The sequence below is a fragment of the Apium graveolens genome, chromosome 3 (genome assembly GCF_009905375.1).
Source record: "Apium graveolens cultivar Ventura chromosome 3, ASM990537v1, whole genome shotgun sequence".
NCBI classification, from domain to species: domain Eukaryota; kingdom Viridiplantae; phylum Streptophyta; class Magnoliopsida; order Apiales; family Apiaceae; genus Apium; species Apium graveolens.
In genome coordinates, this window is record NC_133649.1 from 1,576,184 (window position 1) to 1,596,009 (window position 19,826).

Consider the following 19,826-nt stretch of genomic DNA (forward strand, 5'->3'; position numbering starts at 1 on the left):
TAATATCTCTGAGCTATGTTCCTACTACTACTCAACTAGCAGATGTTCTCACTAAACCTCTCACAAGGCTGCAGCATCATTCCATTCTTGGCAAGCTGGGTGTGCATTCTTCACCCTCCATCTTGAGAGGGGCTGTTAGAGATATTGATACTGACATCATTTAGTATCATTATGACACATTATTTATTGTATATAAAGATTAAAATCCACATGTACATAGTTACATAGTTAGTTACATTTTTAAACAACTTTTCCCGTCATCATGATTTGTACATTTACATGAACATTTCCTTCTTCTGGAAAGTAACATTTTCATAATATAAAGAAATTCTCTCTCTCTCTCCCTGTCATTGAATCTCTGTGGTTGTTTACTAAGTTCACACAGATTTCAGATAATCGAGATTAATCTATATATATTGAATGAACTACATACATGAAGAGATCTTGAATTAAATAATTTAAATTGATCTATAAATATAAGATTGGATTGAAACCAATTTAGAATATATATATATATATATATATATATATATATATATATATATATAGGGCTACTCCAATAGAAACCAATTTAGAATGGAAACTAGAAATCAAAATTTTTTTGAAAAAAAAAACTAATTCGAAAGTATGCAAACCGATCGTTGAGAGATGTAGAAAAATATAATGAAATCGGATTTTAAAAAAAAACTTACGGTTTGACAGGAAAAATCAAATTAAAAATGGCGGGGAAAAGTTGAAATTGGGTGTGGGAGGGTGCAAAGTAGTTGGATGGGGTGATTTACGGAAAATCATTAGATTAAGTAGATCTAATGGCTTAGATTGGTTCATAGTTTCTATTTTAATTTTAGTTCATATTTGATCATTTCCCTATATATATAATATATAGAGTCAACTAGTCAAGTTATATGGAGACCATATTTTTGTTGAAGACCACTTATGTTCCGTAACTAAAATCTTGTATAAAAATATTGTAAAACGTATTATTTTGCGACTTATATTCTACAAAGATCATTATATAAATATATGACAATATAAATCTATAAAATATTACTATGTACCGCAAAAATATTATAAATTCGAAAAATGCCCTCTTCGACCTATATAATGTCCTGCCTCCGTCACTGCTCCGCTGTCTTCTATAAATTTATATAATCTCCTCCGTAAATCTAAATAAGCATGTCTATATAGATTGCATGTGAGATGATCATAATATGTTCATATCATGTGCATAAACACCGTCACGAAATTAAGTTCCCTAAAACATGGTTACGCGACGTCTCTTGTTCTGTTACGTATCATATACTTTATATACGATAGTCTCTTAAAATATACGCTATACTCAAATTACAAGACCTGATCTATTATTATTTTGAGTTGATTAAATAATTTGTATTTTATTATTCCTATACTTAGACTACAAGTCTTTAACAAAACATAAAAGCAAAACTTGTGCATCTAGGAATTGGCTGGATGTTGACTTATGTTAAAAACATCCGTTGACTTGAGACTGTTAAGTACAAACTAATTAATCCAGCCTTTTTTGTTGATGTATACTGGCAGATCAACTTGCAATTAAGCAATTTGTTAGGTACTTAACACTCACGGCCGGTCTTACGGAAGTCTTAATCAATACTCACTCCGTCCCTTAAAACATTTCCTAGACACGTTCGTCAATGCACACTTTTGATTGTTAATATCTTTAATTTCATATTACTATTAAATATAAAAATTTCATTGTATTAAAGTACTCATAAATACGAATTCAACAAGATCACTCATGACTATATTTGATCTTATAGATTAGATGTAAATTAATAGTCAATTGATTACCATGAATAGTGTCAAAAGTCAAAATAGAAAATGTATAATGGGGGACGGAGGGAGTATTAGTTATTTTTTTTTAATATTCATACATCTCATATTTTTTTATAAATTTACATATAAAATTTTTGAAAGTTTTGAAGTTCTTGAACGTAGGATGTTCTAAGCGTCTAAGCGTTTATTTTGTTCGACTATGATCAGAGTCACCCTATCTCATCGATGACTGTTGCCAGTTGGTGCAGTGGTTGAGCTCGTCTCCTCTTTTCGGGAGGTCTCAAGTTCGACTGCTGGTGCGTGTGTATATTAAGTATTTATAAAAAAAAAATTAGGTAAAAACAAAGCTTAATGCGCTAGTATGTTATCTAACTTAACACTAATGTATTTTAGATTATAATCAATATATAAATATATATATCAAAAGAAATGTTAAAGAAATTAAGGAACATGCATCGATCTCAATCTTTACAACTATAAAGTTACAACAGAGGGCTAATAAATACAAATAGAGTTTGTATTGTGCGACATAAAGTTAGAATAGTGGGTGAAGAAAATGACCGTAACATGGCTCCAGAAAAAAAAAGCGGTGGAAAAAAAATTAATTTATTAACGTGCCAATCAATCTTTCAATAAAAAATAGTAAAAAAACAAGAAAACAAGCAGTAGCAGGTTGTTCTTTTTTGGCCCTTTCGCCGAACAATGTTGACCTTTTTTAGCAAATTAGTCAACGTTTCAGTTTCAGTTTCGGATCAGATCATTTTTAGCTGACCATTCTTCATGCATCTCCCCCACACGAACAATGAATACATGTAAACTTATTGTAACAAAACATAATCACACAAATTAAATTAAAAATGAAGTGCCCTAAGGCTTAATTAAACCCTAGCTAGACAAAACATACGTACATTGGACTAGGAATCGAGTCGATTAGGCTCCGCCTGTTGCGAGATGATGAGATGATTCTCCGACTGCATGGTGACCGTATCCAGCTGCTGCGGCAGCTGGGATCATGACGGGCTTCTTCTTTTTCTTGTGTAAGCAAAAGAGACCTAGTGCGAGGAATGCGAGTAAGAATGCGCTTCCTAGTGTTGCGCATAATATAATGATAGTTTTGTGATTGTTGCCACCGCCTCCTCCTGAGGGTGGAGTTAAAATGTCTGAGTTTGGTGGGAGCGAGGGTGGAAATAGAGAACCACCGGGTGGTGAGGCCCCATTGGGTGGATAAATAGGTGGATACTCGTATCCACCTGGAGGTGAGGCGCCAGGTGGCATGATTGGCCAGTTAGGAGGGGCGCCTGTCTCAGGTGGATATGAGTATCCACCGGGAGGTGATGCACCCGGTGGCTTGGATGAGCCACCGGGTGGGGATGCACTTGGTGGCTTATGAGGTGTGTATGGAGTACCGGGAGGTGATGCACCGGGTGGTGATGCACTTGGTGGCTTATGAGGTGTGTATGGAGTACCGGGAGGTGATGCACCGGGTGGCGATGCACTTGGTGGCTTATGAGGCGTGTATGGAGTACCGGGAGGTGATGCCCCGGGTGGTGATGCACTTGGTGGCTTGTGAGGTGTGTATGGAGTACTACCCGGAGGTGATGCCTTTGGTGGATATGCTGTAGGTGGTGAAGCCTTTGGTGGATGCGGATATTCTGTCGGTGATGGTGGTGGAGGTGGTTGGTGGTGGTGGTGTCCCTTAGGAGGCGGAGGTGGTGGAGAATAGTAATGATAAGTTGGCGTTGGTGGTGGAGGAGAAGTAAAAATGTACGGAGGTGGTGGTGGAGGCGACGAATATAAATACTGCGGCGGAGGTGGTGGTGGCGATGAGTACAAGTAAGCCATTATAGTGTGAAGAGAGCTAGTGTGCTTAAAAGTTGGTAATTGTTGATTATGGGAGATGAAGCAAATATATAAACCCTAGAGGCGGCTTTGAAAGTCCAACTATCCAACTGTAAAGGGAGCAAGTTGAAATTAGAATAAATAGTAATCATCCCTACCTAAGGTTAAATTAACATGTAATTACATAATTAACATGTTAGGTTGATAGACTTTTGACCTTTAGTTAAGGCATTCTTACCAAAAAAACCAAATAATTAAAGGCGCAAATGTTCGTTAGACAACGCAGTTGTTGTGTCTAAATGAATGCATGTATGTGCTACCTAAAGCTGAAATACACATATATGCATGTGTGTTCACGTGTTTAAAATCAATGACGTTGCTATTCAAACAAATGCTAACGAAGGAATTGTTATTTACTATCCGATTATATGACACGGTTTATGAATCAGTCGAGTTTAGTTTAATTCCACCGATTTCCGTCGAGAAAAAACTATATATCACGGATTTTGTCCCGTGGAAATAACCCGTTTTTTTTAGTGATTGCTTTTAATTTAGGTCATGGATTAATTCTTATCATATGTAATGCATTTCGAGGATGAAATAGGCCAGTTGGTAATAGTTATCTCTCGTCGTCCCTGGTTATATGATTCGACTCTCGTTTACTTTAAAATTTATTAAAACTGATGTTAAATTATTGTAAACTGTTTAGGTGTAATTGTTCACGTAAAGATATATAATTATGCATTCTGCATGTAGTTGTAGATTTCAGAAATCAGCACTATTCGGTAGAGATACCGATTTATGATTTATTGGACAATTTTAAAAAAATCGAATAATTTATTGACGATTTATCAAAAATCGGTCAAATCGGATAAATATTTTTGACCAATCTTTGAGCGATTTTTCGACAATTTTTGCAATTTATAATTTTACTCTGAAATGTAATTTTAGAGCAGTTTCTATACTCAAATTTGCTCTCCAAAACATTGTGCTCATTTCTTCTTGGCAAAGAAACCAAGTAACGTACGTATAAATGAAACATAAATAAAATAGAGAAAAATGCATTATTTTTGTGTTACTGACTTACTGGCTTACTGCTGTTATACATGTTACATAATTTAGATAACAATAGCGTAAAATGGGTAAAACAAGATGTAAGACAACTAGGATAGACAACTCAGCATCTTACGAGTCCCATGTGCTGCCAACTAAGCAACGACTTATGTTTTACTTTATCTTGTATCAACATTACAATTTTGAATTTACATACAATTATTTGGTAGATTGGTAGTGCCTACCTAATAGGGGTGTACATAGGTTTTAAATGTTTTAGTTTATATGTTTGCGGAGACCGTTTAAATCAGCCCGAACTGACCAAATCGACCTTATTAGGTTAGAATTTTAATTTTTACGGGTTTGAGTTGAATTTTTTTAAAGTGACGTAAATAAACTGTGTTGCCAAAACGTTTTAAACCTGGTCAACTTAACCCATGTACATCGCTATTATTACCTATTATTGAACATTTTGAGAAATATGATGAAGTCCATTTATTTTTATAAAAATAGATTCTCCCTCTAAAACATTCAAAGTTTTTGTGTTTTTTTCTTCTTTGTCCGCTCAAGTACTTGACTCAGCTAACCCTTTGTCTAACAAATGCTCAATTTTTGGTGTTGTAATGTTGTTTGTACTAACAATCATGTTGTGTGAGATAAGCCATATCTAACATACTCTGTTCCAGAATTTTTAGATCAATATTTTAAAGATCTAGATGCAAGGAAATTTTTTTTAACGTTCTGTGGAAGTGTTTTTCCCCCTTCCGCGGATATTTTCCGCTGAGAGGGAAAAGTCCTTCCGTGAAAAATATTCGGGGAACGCTAAATATTTTTTTTTAAATCTGGACCCTTAAAATATAAATTCGACGCTCCTGAAGTAGTATGTTAGATAAAATTTATATAACCCACAGGACCCTCGTTCTAATACATTTTGCGAACTATATACACACACTTGCGGGTTTAACCCTTTATTTCCGAGTTTTTGAGTTGAAAAAAAAAAGAAAGGGATTAAATATCATAGAAAATAGAAGAAAAAATTTGATAATTAATTTTCTTTTTTGTATTCCTAAGTTTTTGGAGAAAATAAAATAAAGAAGATATATTTTAAAATATTTAATATAATTGTTACTACAACTTATCTTTCTCCGTCAATCATCCCACTTTTATAAGAAATTGATTCATAGTTAAATTTTCTTTCTTTTACTTTTTTTTTCAAAATTTCCGGAACACACGTAAATCTTTTATCTTCTCTTCAAATTTGAACTCAAAAATAAGATGACTTCAAAATACTAATATAAGCACTCTGTTTCATTTTAGTTGTTTCTTAATTTTTTTATCAAAATACTTAAAAATAAGCGGAGAAAAGTAAAACGTCTATTAAAAAAAAAAGGAATGTTTGGATATTCAGACTTCTGACTTATTTGGGCCATACAGCCCATTCTGTACATTACGCTCGGCCTTTTTCGTTTTCTTGAATATTCAAATTGATATAAAATTTTGTAATTTTTACTTTACAAATATTTTATTATTTTGTAAAATTGTATATTTGTCATATTATGTGAATTTTTTAATTTTTGCTTTACATTTTTTCTTTTACCAATTTGTAGTTCAAAATTCTTATTTTTTATTTTATAAACATGGTAATTAAATTCTTATATTATAAATTTTATTTTATTTTGAAAAATATAACTTATAAGTTATGATTATCCAAACACATAACTAACTATAAGTAATAAGTTGCATATCACGACATTATTATATTTTAAGTCATAAATTACGTTTTTTGAAAATTCCAAACATGCCTCTAATTATAACTTATGTGTTCATTATTTGAAAGTTAGGAGGTCTTTACGTTTAAATTCAAGTTTTTACGCATTACTTTGCTAGCTGGACAACAAAAATTAGATTGAAGACACTCTTTTTAGGCCGATATAAAAATCAAAATCTAACTTACTTGATTCAGTTATCAAAATTCAATTGTAAATCGATTTTTAAAATAATGATTAATTATAATAAATTACTTTAAAGTTAAATAGTCTGTTATAATATATCTTATATTTCTTTTAATTAATCCCTAAATCGATAACTCGGTTGATTAATTACTTGTGATTTACGATAAACCTTACAAGTTGTAATTATCAAACGCATTATTAACTTATAACTAAAATTATCCAAACACCTAAATAACATATAAGTAATAATTTACGTGATCCAAAACGATTTGGCCCGTTGTTTCCACTATTCCTCCTCAATTGATCCAAAACGATTTGGTTCATGGACGGTGATTCTAACACAAGATTTTTTCATGCTTATGCAACACACAGAAAAAGGTGAAGTAATATAACTCACTTTAGGAATGATAACGATGCAATAGTTTCAGACCATGATGATATGTGCAACATTGTTCGGTCTTATTTTGCAACTCTGTTTGGTGAAGGGAGTGATACGCAGGAAAACAATTTTTTGGTGAGTGTAACTGAAATCTCAGAGGAACAAAACTCGATGCTAGTGAAGGAATTTACAGAAGTTGTGAAGCAGATGCATTCAGAGAAAAGTGCAGGGCCGGATGGATTAAACCCTGCTTTTTATCAAAATTTCTGGAAGCTATTTGGGCAAGAGGTGTTTAAGTGTTGTGTGGACTGGCTGACAGAAGTGTCAATTTCGGCGAGTCTAAATAAAACCACTTTGGTATTAATTCCTAAGAAGGAAGGTGCAGCCACGATGCAGGATTTGAGGCCAATGGCCATGTGTAATGTATTATATAAAATCATAGCTAAAGTCTTGGCTAATCGTCTTCGGAGGGTATTGCCCAACATAATTACTGAAAACCAGCCTGCATTTGTCCCATGGAGGAATATCACTGATAACGTCTTGGTGGCCTTTATATTGCTGTATTACATGAAGCAGAAAAAACGAGACGGTGAAGGTGACTTGGCCCTAAAATTAGATGTCAACAAGGCTTATGACAAAGTGTGTTGGCGATTGTTAAGACGACAAATATATCAAATGGGGTTTTCAAACAAATGGATCTCGTGGATTATGTTATGTGTCTCTACGGTCTCGTATTTAATAAGTTTCAATGGTTCGATGATAGGACTAGTGATCCCGTCAAGGGGGTTAAGACAAGGTGGCCCCTTGTCACCCTACCTTTTCCTGATATGTGTGGAAGACATATCGTTAGCAATCAAAAAGCCAGCCGAGGAAAGGAAAATATCAGGCTGTAAAATTCATGCTCGAGCTCCATAGGCAACATACTTATTATTTGCAGATGATGATTTTCTATTTTGCAAAGCAGCATTGGAAGAGGCTGGTCAAGTAAAGAGAATTCTACAGCTCTATGAGAAGCATTCAGGTCAGAAAATTAATTTTTAAAAATCAGGGATCTTTTTTAGCTCGAATGTAAGATTGAACAAACAATAGGTTATTAAACAGATTTTGGAAGTGCGGAATGATTTGAGTCAGGGGAAATATTTAGGTTTGCCATCCCTTATTGGGAGATCCAAAAAGCAAGTTTTTAATTTCTTGAAGGAGAGGATGTGGAACAAATTGAAAGGATGGAGTGTGAAATGTCTGTCAAAAACGGTAAAGGCAGTTTTATTGTGCAATGTAGCCCAAGCAGTTTTGTCTTATTTAATGTCTTGCTTTCTATTACCTAAATCATTATGCCAGGAGTTGGAAAAAATGATGAATAGCTTCTGGTGGGGCTCGAAGGAGGGGAACAGAAAAAGGATAAAGTGGTTATCATGGTCGACCATGAGTATGTCGAAAAAATTAGGAACGTCAAATGAGCCACAATAATAAAGCCCAAGCTTATACGGCCTGGGATTTAAAGATATGTACGGATTCAATTTAGCATTATTGGGGAAATTATGCCGGAAATTTATTAGTAAGCCGGTATCATTAGTTGTCAGAGTGTTCAAAGCCCGCTATTGTGCTACATCGAGCCTGTTTGAAGCGAGCTGAGGAGGGGGATCAAGCTTATTATGGTCTGGCATTTGGCAAGCCAAAGAAGCTCTGAAAAATGGGTTTAAATGGACGGTGGGTGATGAGGAAAGCATTACGATCTTTGACGATCATTGGTTGAGGGGCAAAAGTATTTACAAGGTTGATAACACATTTACGGACACATCTGGTGTTCACAAGGTACGCGGTCTGTTTATTCCTGATATGAAAATATGGGATGTTATGAAGGCAAATAACCTCTTCACGAGGTGTGATGTCAAGGCTATATTGGCTATATCAATCCCTATGCATCAGGTTCCCGATCGAATAGCTTGGGTGTTCCCTAAAGATGGAAGTATATTGTCAAATATGGTTACATATATTGGCATGACAATTTCAGCACATGTACCAGGGTGCCAAACAGACCTGGTTGGGAGAGAATATGGCAACTGGATGTCCCTCAAAAGGTTAGGATATTTATTTGGCGCATGTGCAGAAATAACATACATGTTATAAATTTTTTACGCAGCAAAGGGGTTAAGACTACAAAATTATATGTCCTATGTGTCTCAATGATGTCGAGTACATTCGCCAAATGTACCTATGCTAGGGAGTGCTGAAGGTGGATGCAGGTCGAAGCGGATTTTGCAGACGTGGAGATATGCTCAGAATGGGTTTTACAGCAACTCGAGACAGCTATCAAAAAAGATTTGATAAAACTGGCGACAGGGTTATGGTCTATCTGGTCAGCCAGAAATCTGAAGGTATGGGAGAATAAATTGTTAAAACCAGAAGTGGCAGTTAGCTGGGGTGTCCAACAGGTTGAGGAATGGAGGAAAGTACTATAAACTACTGTAAGAGAGTAGAAGGAGCGGATACACCTTTTCAAAAGGCTACCGAGGCAGTTGCCAACATCATAATGGAGATCTTGACAAACGATTGGTAGGATAAGAGGACCAAGGCCAAACCAGGAGAGAGCACAATGAAAACCTCCAAATCCTGGTGCAATAAAGATAAATGTGGATGCCTCTGTGATACCGGGGTTGGACAGCTTCTCAGTTGGGATGGTGTTGCGTAATGAAAAAGGAGAGTTCTGCAAAGTTAGAACATCTAGATTTTATGGGGGAGTCACTGTTTTGGAGAGGAAGAAGCACAAGGAGTGCTGCTAGCGCTGCGATGGATAGCAGAGTCGGGAATCAGGGATGTCGAGTTGGAATGCGATTCTATGATTGCAGTGCAAGCTATAAGCAGATGAACGGAGAATCTGTTTGAAGTGGGAAACATATTCCAAGATTGTCGGATGATATTGATTAATCGACCAGATGTAACTATTCAGTATGTTAAAAAGCAAGCCAACAAAGTGGCTCATTTGTTAGCAAGAGTCTATTGTGAGGCTAGTAAATTTTTTGATTTTATACATCCTCCACAGTTTGTGTTGGAGAGTATCATGTATGATGCTTTGCTTATTTAATGGAAAATTTAACTTATTCAAAAAAAATAAAATTATGTGGTACTTTCCACTTTAAGTCAACTATCCTTCAACGTTACTTAAATTATTTTTCAAATATCAAATGAAAAAGTCATTGGACGAAGAACAAAGACAATTCACATAAAATTTCCTTTAATTAATAATATCGAGATATACAAATCTATACTATATTATAATAGACGAAACATTAAAAGTTTGGTAGTCGATCGGTCGGTATTTGCTAAAATTACCTAATTATCCTTACTTAATTAATTTATTGCTTCGACATAACTATCTTATATATAATATTATAGATCTCGTCAAACGTATAAAACCATGAAACAAACCCGAATACATTAGGCAGAGTAGGATAACCATCCTTATTAGCTATTGTCTGACTCTCTTCGAACATCTTGCATTTATGCAAAGTTATCTTATTGCATCCTGATTTGCTTCCATAAATTTTTACATTCAAAAATTTATTGCTTCTATCCATCTATCTATCTTTTTTTTATATTATTAATATTTTATTTTTCATTTTTAATATACAAAATATTAAAAATTTGATGGGTCGATCGATCAGTCAATTATAATTCTAATTGATATTTAAGTCAACTCTCTCTAACAATTTAAATTCTAATTCATATCAATTATATAACATTATAATTAAAGTCAACTTCTTTTACAAATTTAAATTCTAATTTATATTGAGATTTACATTATCTAATTGATATTAAGTCAACTTATTTTACTAATTTAATTTTTATTAAATTAAATTTTAAAATAATTTTTACTTTATATTATAATAGGGGAAATATTAAAATTTTGGTTGATCGGTCAATTATGCTTTTAATTGATATTGAAAATAATTTGTTACTCGGTATGATGTTCTCGAGATAAAACAAAATAATCTACACTTTTTATTCAGACTAAAACACAATTATATTATTGAAGGACTATAATAAAACTTAAAACAAACCAAAAATAATTAAACGAAATATTAAAAATTTAGTTAGTCTGTTAGTTAATTAGTCAATTTTAATTATAAAAGACAAAAAATTTGAAAGTTTTGTAAATTTGCTTTGACAATTTTCGATCATTTATTAACAATATTAGTACAATAACTAACAATTACCTTTTTTTCCAACTAAAACACCATTTATCATTTTACACTACAACACGTTATATTTTCTATTTCATTTTCTATTTCATTTTCCAACTAAAGCATCTCATCTCCAAATATCTAATCAATTATCTTTATCAACTAAAACACATTATTTTTTACAAATCTCTTAACTAAAAATCTCTTTTTCACGAAATATGACGGGAAAGTATATTTAATAAAATAGATTAATAATACCATAATTATTGGTGACTAACTAATTATCAGCTAAAAACACATTATCTTTTCTAATTTTTCCTAATCAATCCCTCTTATTTTTCAAAAATAATTTGGATAATTTTATTTAATATAATAACAATGTTATAACTATAAAAAACAATCAATTACCTTTATCAACTTAAATGCATCATTGATTCAATTGAAAGAAATGATATATTATTAAAATTTTCAACTTAGATTAAAAATCTTACAATATTGAAGAATATCTTTGCATGACACGGGTTTTAAACTAATTATATTAATTTATCAAAATTTAAAATATTTATTACTATTTTGTCGAGACCAATTTTTTATCATTAATTTATCGAAGTTTTTGCAGCATACTAAAAAGCCCAACTGGATCCTAATATTTATTTCCATAACCCAACCCAACAAAACTACGTAATTAGGCTTGTCAGCGGGTCGGATTTGACTAAATCTATATCCATATCCATTTAAATTTGTTGAATCAGATTCGGATCACATCGCTTTCAGATTTTTAATAACAAAATTCATATCCAAATCCATTAGGATTTCGAATTATCGGACCAGACTCCGGATCCATTTAAGTTTTGTGATATGAATAATATTAATTTAACACAGTTCAATAATTAAAAAAACTTAAGAACAAAAAGCTATTTTATAGTTAGAGATATTGTGAAAAAAATGAAAATATGTGAAAAGAGTTCAGTTCAAAATAATTATGACATAAATAAATAAAAATAAAATAATGTAGTTGGATAAATATCTGAAAATAAATATATATGTCAATTTCAAAATTAAAATAAAAAAAATTGTGAATAAAATATTATGTATAAAAATAATTTCCGACACACATGATACTTATTAGAATATGATGACACATGATGTGTACAAGAAATTTTAATATGATGAGATAACAATTAAATTAATTATAAAATTAATATAATTCAAATTGATTCATATAAAATTAATTATATTGATTTATTATAGTTAATATATATGTACAAGATTAATATAATTAACATCGATACATGTAAAATTAATTATATTTATTTATTATAGTATATATATATATATATTAATATATAATATATATGAGTAAAGTTCTATGGAGTCCACTTTTTTGTCGGAGTACTCGGAGTCCATCTTCGTTCTGCAAAAAAAATATCTTGTAAAACCTGTTATTTTGCAAAACATGTTACACAAATAGCCTAACTTCAACAAAATCATGCAAATCTCATATATTTACAGTACAATATGTACGTTCAGCAATATGTTCCGCAAACTAAACATATTTTGTAGAATAATATATTTTGCAATGTTCTGCTTGTAAAATATATGCAATCTACAAGATTTTTAATAGAATTGTGATGTTTGTCGAAAAATAATATGTTTTGCAATATTTTAAGCTATATTTTACTTGCAGAACATATATGGACTCTGGAAATAGTGTACTTCATAGAACTTAACCATATATATATATTTTAGAGTATATATATTTTATATATTAATATATATATATATATATTAATATAGTATATATATATTAATCATACTTATTTATTATAGTATATATATATTTATAATTATATAACTTTAGTATTTCAGATCGGGTTTTTAGAATCTCCAATGCTAAAAAACCCTTAGTTAAAAATATAGGTGGCATATCATAATTATCAATTATAAAGATTTTGTAAAAAAGTATTCACACCAATGGTAAATCTCGGTTAGCTAAAAATATAGTCAACCTCCTCACGTTGACCAAATTTGCTGAACATCTACAAACTTGTAGCCAAATGTCACATCATTGGTTACCATATCAAAATAAAATATTTCATTTATAACAACTTCAAATAATGATAACATACTATTTTTAAAATATAGCTAATTATTATAGTCAACTGCATTCAACAAAAATTTCTTACAGATTCAATAAATTTTAGATAATCAATATTTCACACTATTTAGCCAATCATTTTAACCAACAAGCATTGAAGATGCTCTTATGAGATAGATTAATGAAAATTCATATCAGCTTCTTAATGGATGGGATCTTTATCGGATCAGATTATTATCAGATCGGTTTTATTTTTATACAATCCATATTCATTTATTAAAGCTCGCGTCGGATCGGATCGGACCTCCGCTCAATTGACAAGCTATACATAATAAACATTTGATTTGGGCTTTTATATTGACCCGAAAAGATTACAAAAAAGATTAACTTAGCAAATGACAATTATACCCTCCACAAAGATGTGCTTGCCGTTTTGATAATTGAGGGGTTAGGGTTTTGACCATTATACTCATAGCTTCATCGTCATCGTATTAATCTAATTTACGGTAATTTTCCTCATTTTATTTCATTTAATTCTTCATTTTTTTGTAATTAATTTATATTCAGATGCAGATATGTATAGTCTTGTTTGTTTGTATATAGTTTTGAAAGTCTGAGATTAAATTTGTGGTTTTAAGTAATTAGTAATGTGAAATTACCAACATTGCTGAAAAGTTGTTGTGATTAGCTAGTGAATATACTTGAAATGATGCTTTCGTGATTCGAGATCTACGATAAATTGGATCGTGTATTATCTTAACAATGTTTTAATTGGAATTATGAGATTTGATTGGTTTAGGTAGCTTTGCAAGTTTAGGCACATTGTGGTATGTTGAGGGGAATATTAGTCGTGTTGAGTGATATTATGTTGTTTACGTAAGTGATATAAATGTAGCGGCCCTTTGTGATATGATTTTGTAAGTTTATGTTTTGTTTGTGTTGGAAAGTATTAGCGTGTGTAAGCTGGAGTTGAAGTTGCTAATGATTATGTATAGATTGTTGAAAATGAAGTTAATGTTGGTAATTATGTGATTTTGTGTTTTTGTTATCGTGCTTTGATGGAAGTTCTTGTAGTGTTTTGTCATAGTGATTCTTAGTTTTAATCTACTGAGCTTGGATACGTCATTATAATACCGTACTGTGAATATGCAAGTTTTAATGTACAAGAGGTGGATTATACTTCTAAAGCTCAGCTGCAAAACTTTGATCAGCCACTAACTGCTTATGAGGCAGCCAATGAAGTTTCTGCATCTCGATTCTACACGAGTTAATTTCATTTGTGTGTTTGTTTTGTGATTTTAACAAATTGTGTCGGTTTAGGATGCAAGGTAGTGTTTCAAGTGTATGTGTGCAATGTATAATTGGTCAGCCTGCCTATAGGAGAATATATCATAAGATGTCATTTGGTATCTAGGTGTTTAAGCAACTTTGTTATGCATTGTGTAGTCTTATTCTTGCATCTCGACCTTGTTATTTTCTTTGCTCATAGCATTATTCATTGTTTTGATGTTTATGTTCTCAAGGCTTGACCCATCATGGTCACCTTGGGAAATATATCGGCTATATCTCAGTCCTCTGTTTTGCTGCCTCAAGTTCAATTCCAAGCTTCTATCCGAGGGCGGGCTTTTCTTCCTCGCAATGTGACTTATGCAGGAGCATATACTGATTGTGCATCTGTATGTTTCTTGAAGACCAGGTCCTACGGACAGTCTCGCACAGTTTCTGCTTTGCATCAACAAGAAAAGCGTGCAACTTGGGAGATTAAAGCCAGTGTGATCCCTGAATCTGTAGTTCAAACCTCATCATCAACTGTAAATTCAGCTAGTGAAGGTGTTGGGATTGAACCAGATACAACTGGAGGTGGAGGTGATATTGGCAGTGCAAACGGAGGCGGTGATAGTGGAGGCGGAGGCAACAATTGGGATAATAATAACGAAGGTGAAGGAGAGTCTGAACCAAGTGGGGATAGCAACAAGAAGATGGCCATGTCAATGTCCCAGAAGTTAACATTGGGTTATGCCGCCCTGGTTGGATTGGGTGGGCTAATGGGTTATGTGAAAAGTGGCAGTCAAAAGTCAATGATCTCTGGAGGAATATCTGCTGCAATACTGCTTTTCGTTTACACTCAGCTGCCCACAAATCCTGTTTTTGCATCATCAATTGGTTTTGGCATGTCTGCTGCTCTTTTGGGAGTAATGGGTACTCGCTTTAAGAAGTCCGGTAAAATATTTCCAGCCGGTGTTGTGTCTTTGGTCTCCTTTGTGATGACTGCCGGGTACCTTCATGGTATTATGCGTGGTATGCACTGATGATGTTTAGAATTGCCCAGATGGATATGTTAACTGTACTTTTATGTGATCAGTTACCACCGGCTACTAAATTATGTTTAATTTGGGTACTTTGAATAAATGTAATGCTAGCAGTACTATCAATCTGTAATCTCTTTATCTAAACTTTCTGCACAAGCATTTGTTTGATGCATTGTGTGGCTTTTATTCTGTTCACCTTGTTTGTTGAAGAGCTTAGATTTTACGGTCAAGTCTACTTTTTGTTGAGAACTAAATTTGGCGATTATGTTCTGTAATTGCAGTTAGATTGAGATTTGATCGTCTTTTCAGTAGCACTGTTGTGATATCCTCTCCTCACCACCGCTGTGTTGCTCATGGTGCTGAACATCCATGGATCATGATTGTGCCAGTTATACTAATTTCTGTACTATTGTCACTAGGAATCATAAGAGCATATTATTTCCTACATATAGATCTTTGACCAGGGTCCATAATTTTATTTATATTGTGCGACTGTGCGTTACTTAAATTTGTTGCACATCATATTAAAGACACTGTCAAGTTCCAATACAAGTGTGATGAATTTGTTGAATTTAATTTGACGGACTTAAAAATCGCATGTTTGTTGAAACTTAGAACTTGTTCGATGATAGTGGTAAAGAGGGTACCTATGTGCTTTAGATGATAGAGAGAACATGCCAATGCTAATGAGGGTACCTATGTGCTATGTTATATGCTTTATATGATAGACAATTGCATATTTGTTAGAACATGTCTAATGATAGTGATAACGAGGGCTTGGGTGCTACATTGTAATATGAATAGAGTTAAATATCAAAGTGGTCCAACTGAACGTCATATATCAGTTTAATCATCAAAATTAACGGAGTATCATTTGAATCACTAAAGTCATAATAAATATCATACATATACCTCAAAATATGTATTCGAGAATTAAAATTTATTTTATGGAATTCTATATATTTTTCTTGAATCCTATTACAACCAAATGAAAATGTATGAATTCTAGTATTTTCTATAATATAATAAGATTTTTTAAAATTTATCTACTATTTATTTTTAATTTTGTAGTCATTTGCTTTATTTAAATAAAAATAATTAGTAGATAAATTTTTAAAAATCTCAAAAAATCATCTAAAATATTATGAAGTCATAACTTTTCATTTGGTTATAATAAAATTTAAAAAAAATGTTTAGAACTCCATAAAATAAATTTTAATTCTTGAGCACACATTTTGAGGTATCTGCTTGATATTTATTATTAGTTTAGTGATCCAAATGATACACCGTTAAGTTTCATAATTAAATTAATATATAACCTTCAGTTGAGTGAGTGACCACTTTGATATTTAACCCAATATAAATATATGACAGAGAGATCATCATATGAGAATGAGGGGAGTGTTGTGACAACTAGGCAAGGGTGTACCCAAGTACTATGCTTTCGGTGAACTTCCATCAAAGTGCCCGTTTGCGCTCAACTTATAAATTGATTATATGTAAGAACTATATATATTTTTTAACTTATACTATCTCTGTTTTTTTTATTTGTCGTTTTGATTTTTGCACACATTTCAATATTTTTTGACCGGCTAGTTAAAATTATCATTTATAAAATTTTCTTTTTATAAATAAAAGTAGACAACTTATATTTAAATTCACAAAAATAAATTTTTTAAAATCATATTTATAACTAGCCGGTCAAATCACATTGAAATACGTGTAAAAGTCAAAGCGACAAATAAAAAACAGAGGGAGTAAGTTTTTTTAAAATGATTTGAAATTTAACTTATTTTTGTTTATTGGAGTAATTTGATTATTTAGATAGGAGGTAGTACCCTAGCCAAACAAGTTCTGCACAAAATTCTTTCATAAATGAGAAGCTAAAAATGTAAAACATACATAAAAACAAATTACTCAGCCAAAAAAAAAAAAATTAAGTATTCATTTATAATGTCAAGATTTGCAATTTGAATCTTCTAGTCAGTCCAAAGGACAAACAAGATTCAATTCAATAGATCATGCTTTTTTTCATGAAACCAAGTACACAAACTGAGAATTGACAATGACAGTGCTGTATTATCATCTCTCAATTCTCAAGTTTCTTGAGTTGTTTCCCTAAACTATCAATCAACAATTTAGACACTTCTAATTCTCTATTGTTTGCTCTTCTCACATTCTTCTCTACTCCCTCTTCTTTATTATTCTCAACCAATTCTCTTTCTCTCCCTTGCAACACACTCGTTGACCTTGACTTTCTCAATCCTCTCGCACTATATTTCTTTCTAACCACATTCTCATTCAAAAGAGCCGTCTCGATCTCATTAATCGAACCAATCGACTTCGATTTTAACCTAACCCGACCCGAACCAGACCGCGAAGTAAAGTTCGTATTTAAATCCGTATCCAAACCCGAATCCGAGGGGACCGTTTCACTTTCCAACTCGGCACTAGCAACACTAGACACTTTCCTATTCCTCCTATTCCCGCCTCTCGAGGCTTTGACCACATCACTACTAGTCCCGCTACATTTACATTCCTCCAGCGCTTCATACATCACGCGCCGAGGTGAGCACCCCACGCGCCACCCCAAACCAGTCCAAATCTTCGATGAAGACGAAAACACTCCTTTTCTCGCCGCTTTTAACCACTCCACTACCTCTACCATCTCCGGCCGCTTCTCCGCTTTCGATCTCACGCACTTCGCAGCCACAATCACAATCTCTTTCACCACCGCCTCATTCTCCGGCCGTTTAATTCTCCGATCACAAATTCCGAGATGATCTCCGGATTTTATGATCGGAATCGCCCAATCCACCACTGACGGCGGACTAAAACTCATATCGATCGCTTTTCTGCCGCTAATCATCTCTAATAACAATATTCCGAAGCTAAACACATCGCTTTTTGTACTGAGATCACACGGCGCAAGATAGCACGGATCTAAGTAACCGAACGTGCCTGCCGGAGGCGTGCACTTCACTCGCGCATCATCCACGTGTCCTCGCAACGCTAAACCGAAATCACTGAGTCGAGCGCTCCGATTCGAATCGATCAACACGTTCGCCGATTTAATATCGCGGTGAATTACAGGCGGACTTAACGAATGTAAATACGCAACGCTTTTCGCGATTTGAATCGCGAGTCTGAGTCGCCGATTCCAACTCGGTGCGGAATCGGTGACGTGGAGATGGTCGTGTAGAGTGCCGTTGGGCATGAATTCGACTACGATGAGACGGCGATTATTCGACTCGATTGAAATACCGAGTAAATTGACGATTCTAGGGCTCCGAATGCGAGACAGGATCTCAATTTCGTTGTCAGCAGAGGAGATTGATGTCAATTTGACTGCGGCGATGAGTTTGCCGTCATAAAGCGCGGCTTTGTAGACGGTGCTTTGGCTGCCTTTACCGAGAAAATTCGAAGAAGAGAATGCATTAGTTGAAGAATGTAGAAGAGAGTATGATAAGTGTTTGATGTGAAAATTATCAGGTATTGTTTGATTAGATGATGGAATGCATGTCGAAATCGAGATAGAGGAGTCTGCATTGCAAGAGGAAAGGTATCCCATAGTAACCGTATTTCGACGATTAGACTCGATTACCGATTTTTACAACTATGTTATGTGAGAGTACAATGACGAGTAGATCATTCAGAGTAGTATGTTGTATGAGAGTACAATGACAATTAGACTCGATTACCGATTTTTACGGACTAGTATGTTGTGTGTATATAGAGAGAGTACGATAACGATTAGATTCGATTACCGATTTTTACGACATTCAGAGTAGAAATTTGGAATAAATGAGATTTGGAGAAAGTAGTTTGGTGGTGTAAAGTGGTAAAAGAGAGGAGTAGAGAACCGACAGGCCGTTGCAATGTACAGGCCTCTTTATTTCTTTGTGTTCCTACTTATTACTCCCATGCTGAAGGACGCATAACTTCCCTCTAGTTTTTTTCAAAGCTTATAAACATAAAGTCCATATATGCAAATGTGTTATACAAAGTCAAGACTTAGGCCGTGTTTGGCAAATCGTTTAAGTCAGCTTATTGATTTATAAGTCCGCAACAGTTTATAAGCTGATAAGTTGAATCTTAATAACGACCTACTTTTTTTCATCTTATTTTTTATTTTTTGTTTTTTATTAATTTTATTTTTAAAATATATTTTCTAAATGTTAATCTAACTTAAAATATAAG

At 33.3% G+C, this 19,826-nt stretch overlaps 2 protein-coding genes across 2 annotated transcripts; one reads left to right on the forward strand and one right to left on the reverse strand.

The window, feature by feature from the left end:
- Positions 1-13,686: 13,686 nt before the first annotated feature.
- On the forward strand, positions 13,687-15,821 carry LOC141711354 (uncharacterized). Its single transcript, XM_074513753.1, has 2 exons — positions 13,687-13,823; positions 14,841-15,821. The coding sequence occupies exon 2, from the start codon at positions 14,853-14,855 to the stop codon at positions 15,624-15,626; it is 774 nt and encodes a 257-aa protein (XP_074369854.1). The 5' UTR covers positions 13,687-13,823; positions 14,841-14,852; the 3' UTR covers positions 15,627-15,821.
- Positions 15,822-17,552: 1,731 nt separating this feature from the next.
- On the reverse strand, positions 17,553-19,617 carry LOC141711355 (serine/threonine-protein kinase-like protein At3g51990). Its single transcript, XM_074513754.1, has one exon. It carries the CDS (start codon positions 19,195-19,197, stop codon positions 17,716-17,718), a length of 1,482 nt encoding a protein of 493 aa, XP_074369855.1. The 5' UTR covers positions 19,198-19,617; the 3' UTR covers positions 17,553-17,715.
- Between the last annotated feature and the right edge of the window lie 209 nt (positions 19,618-19,826).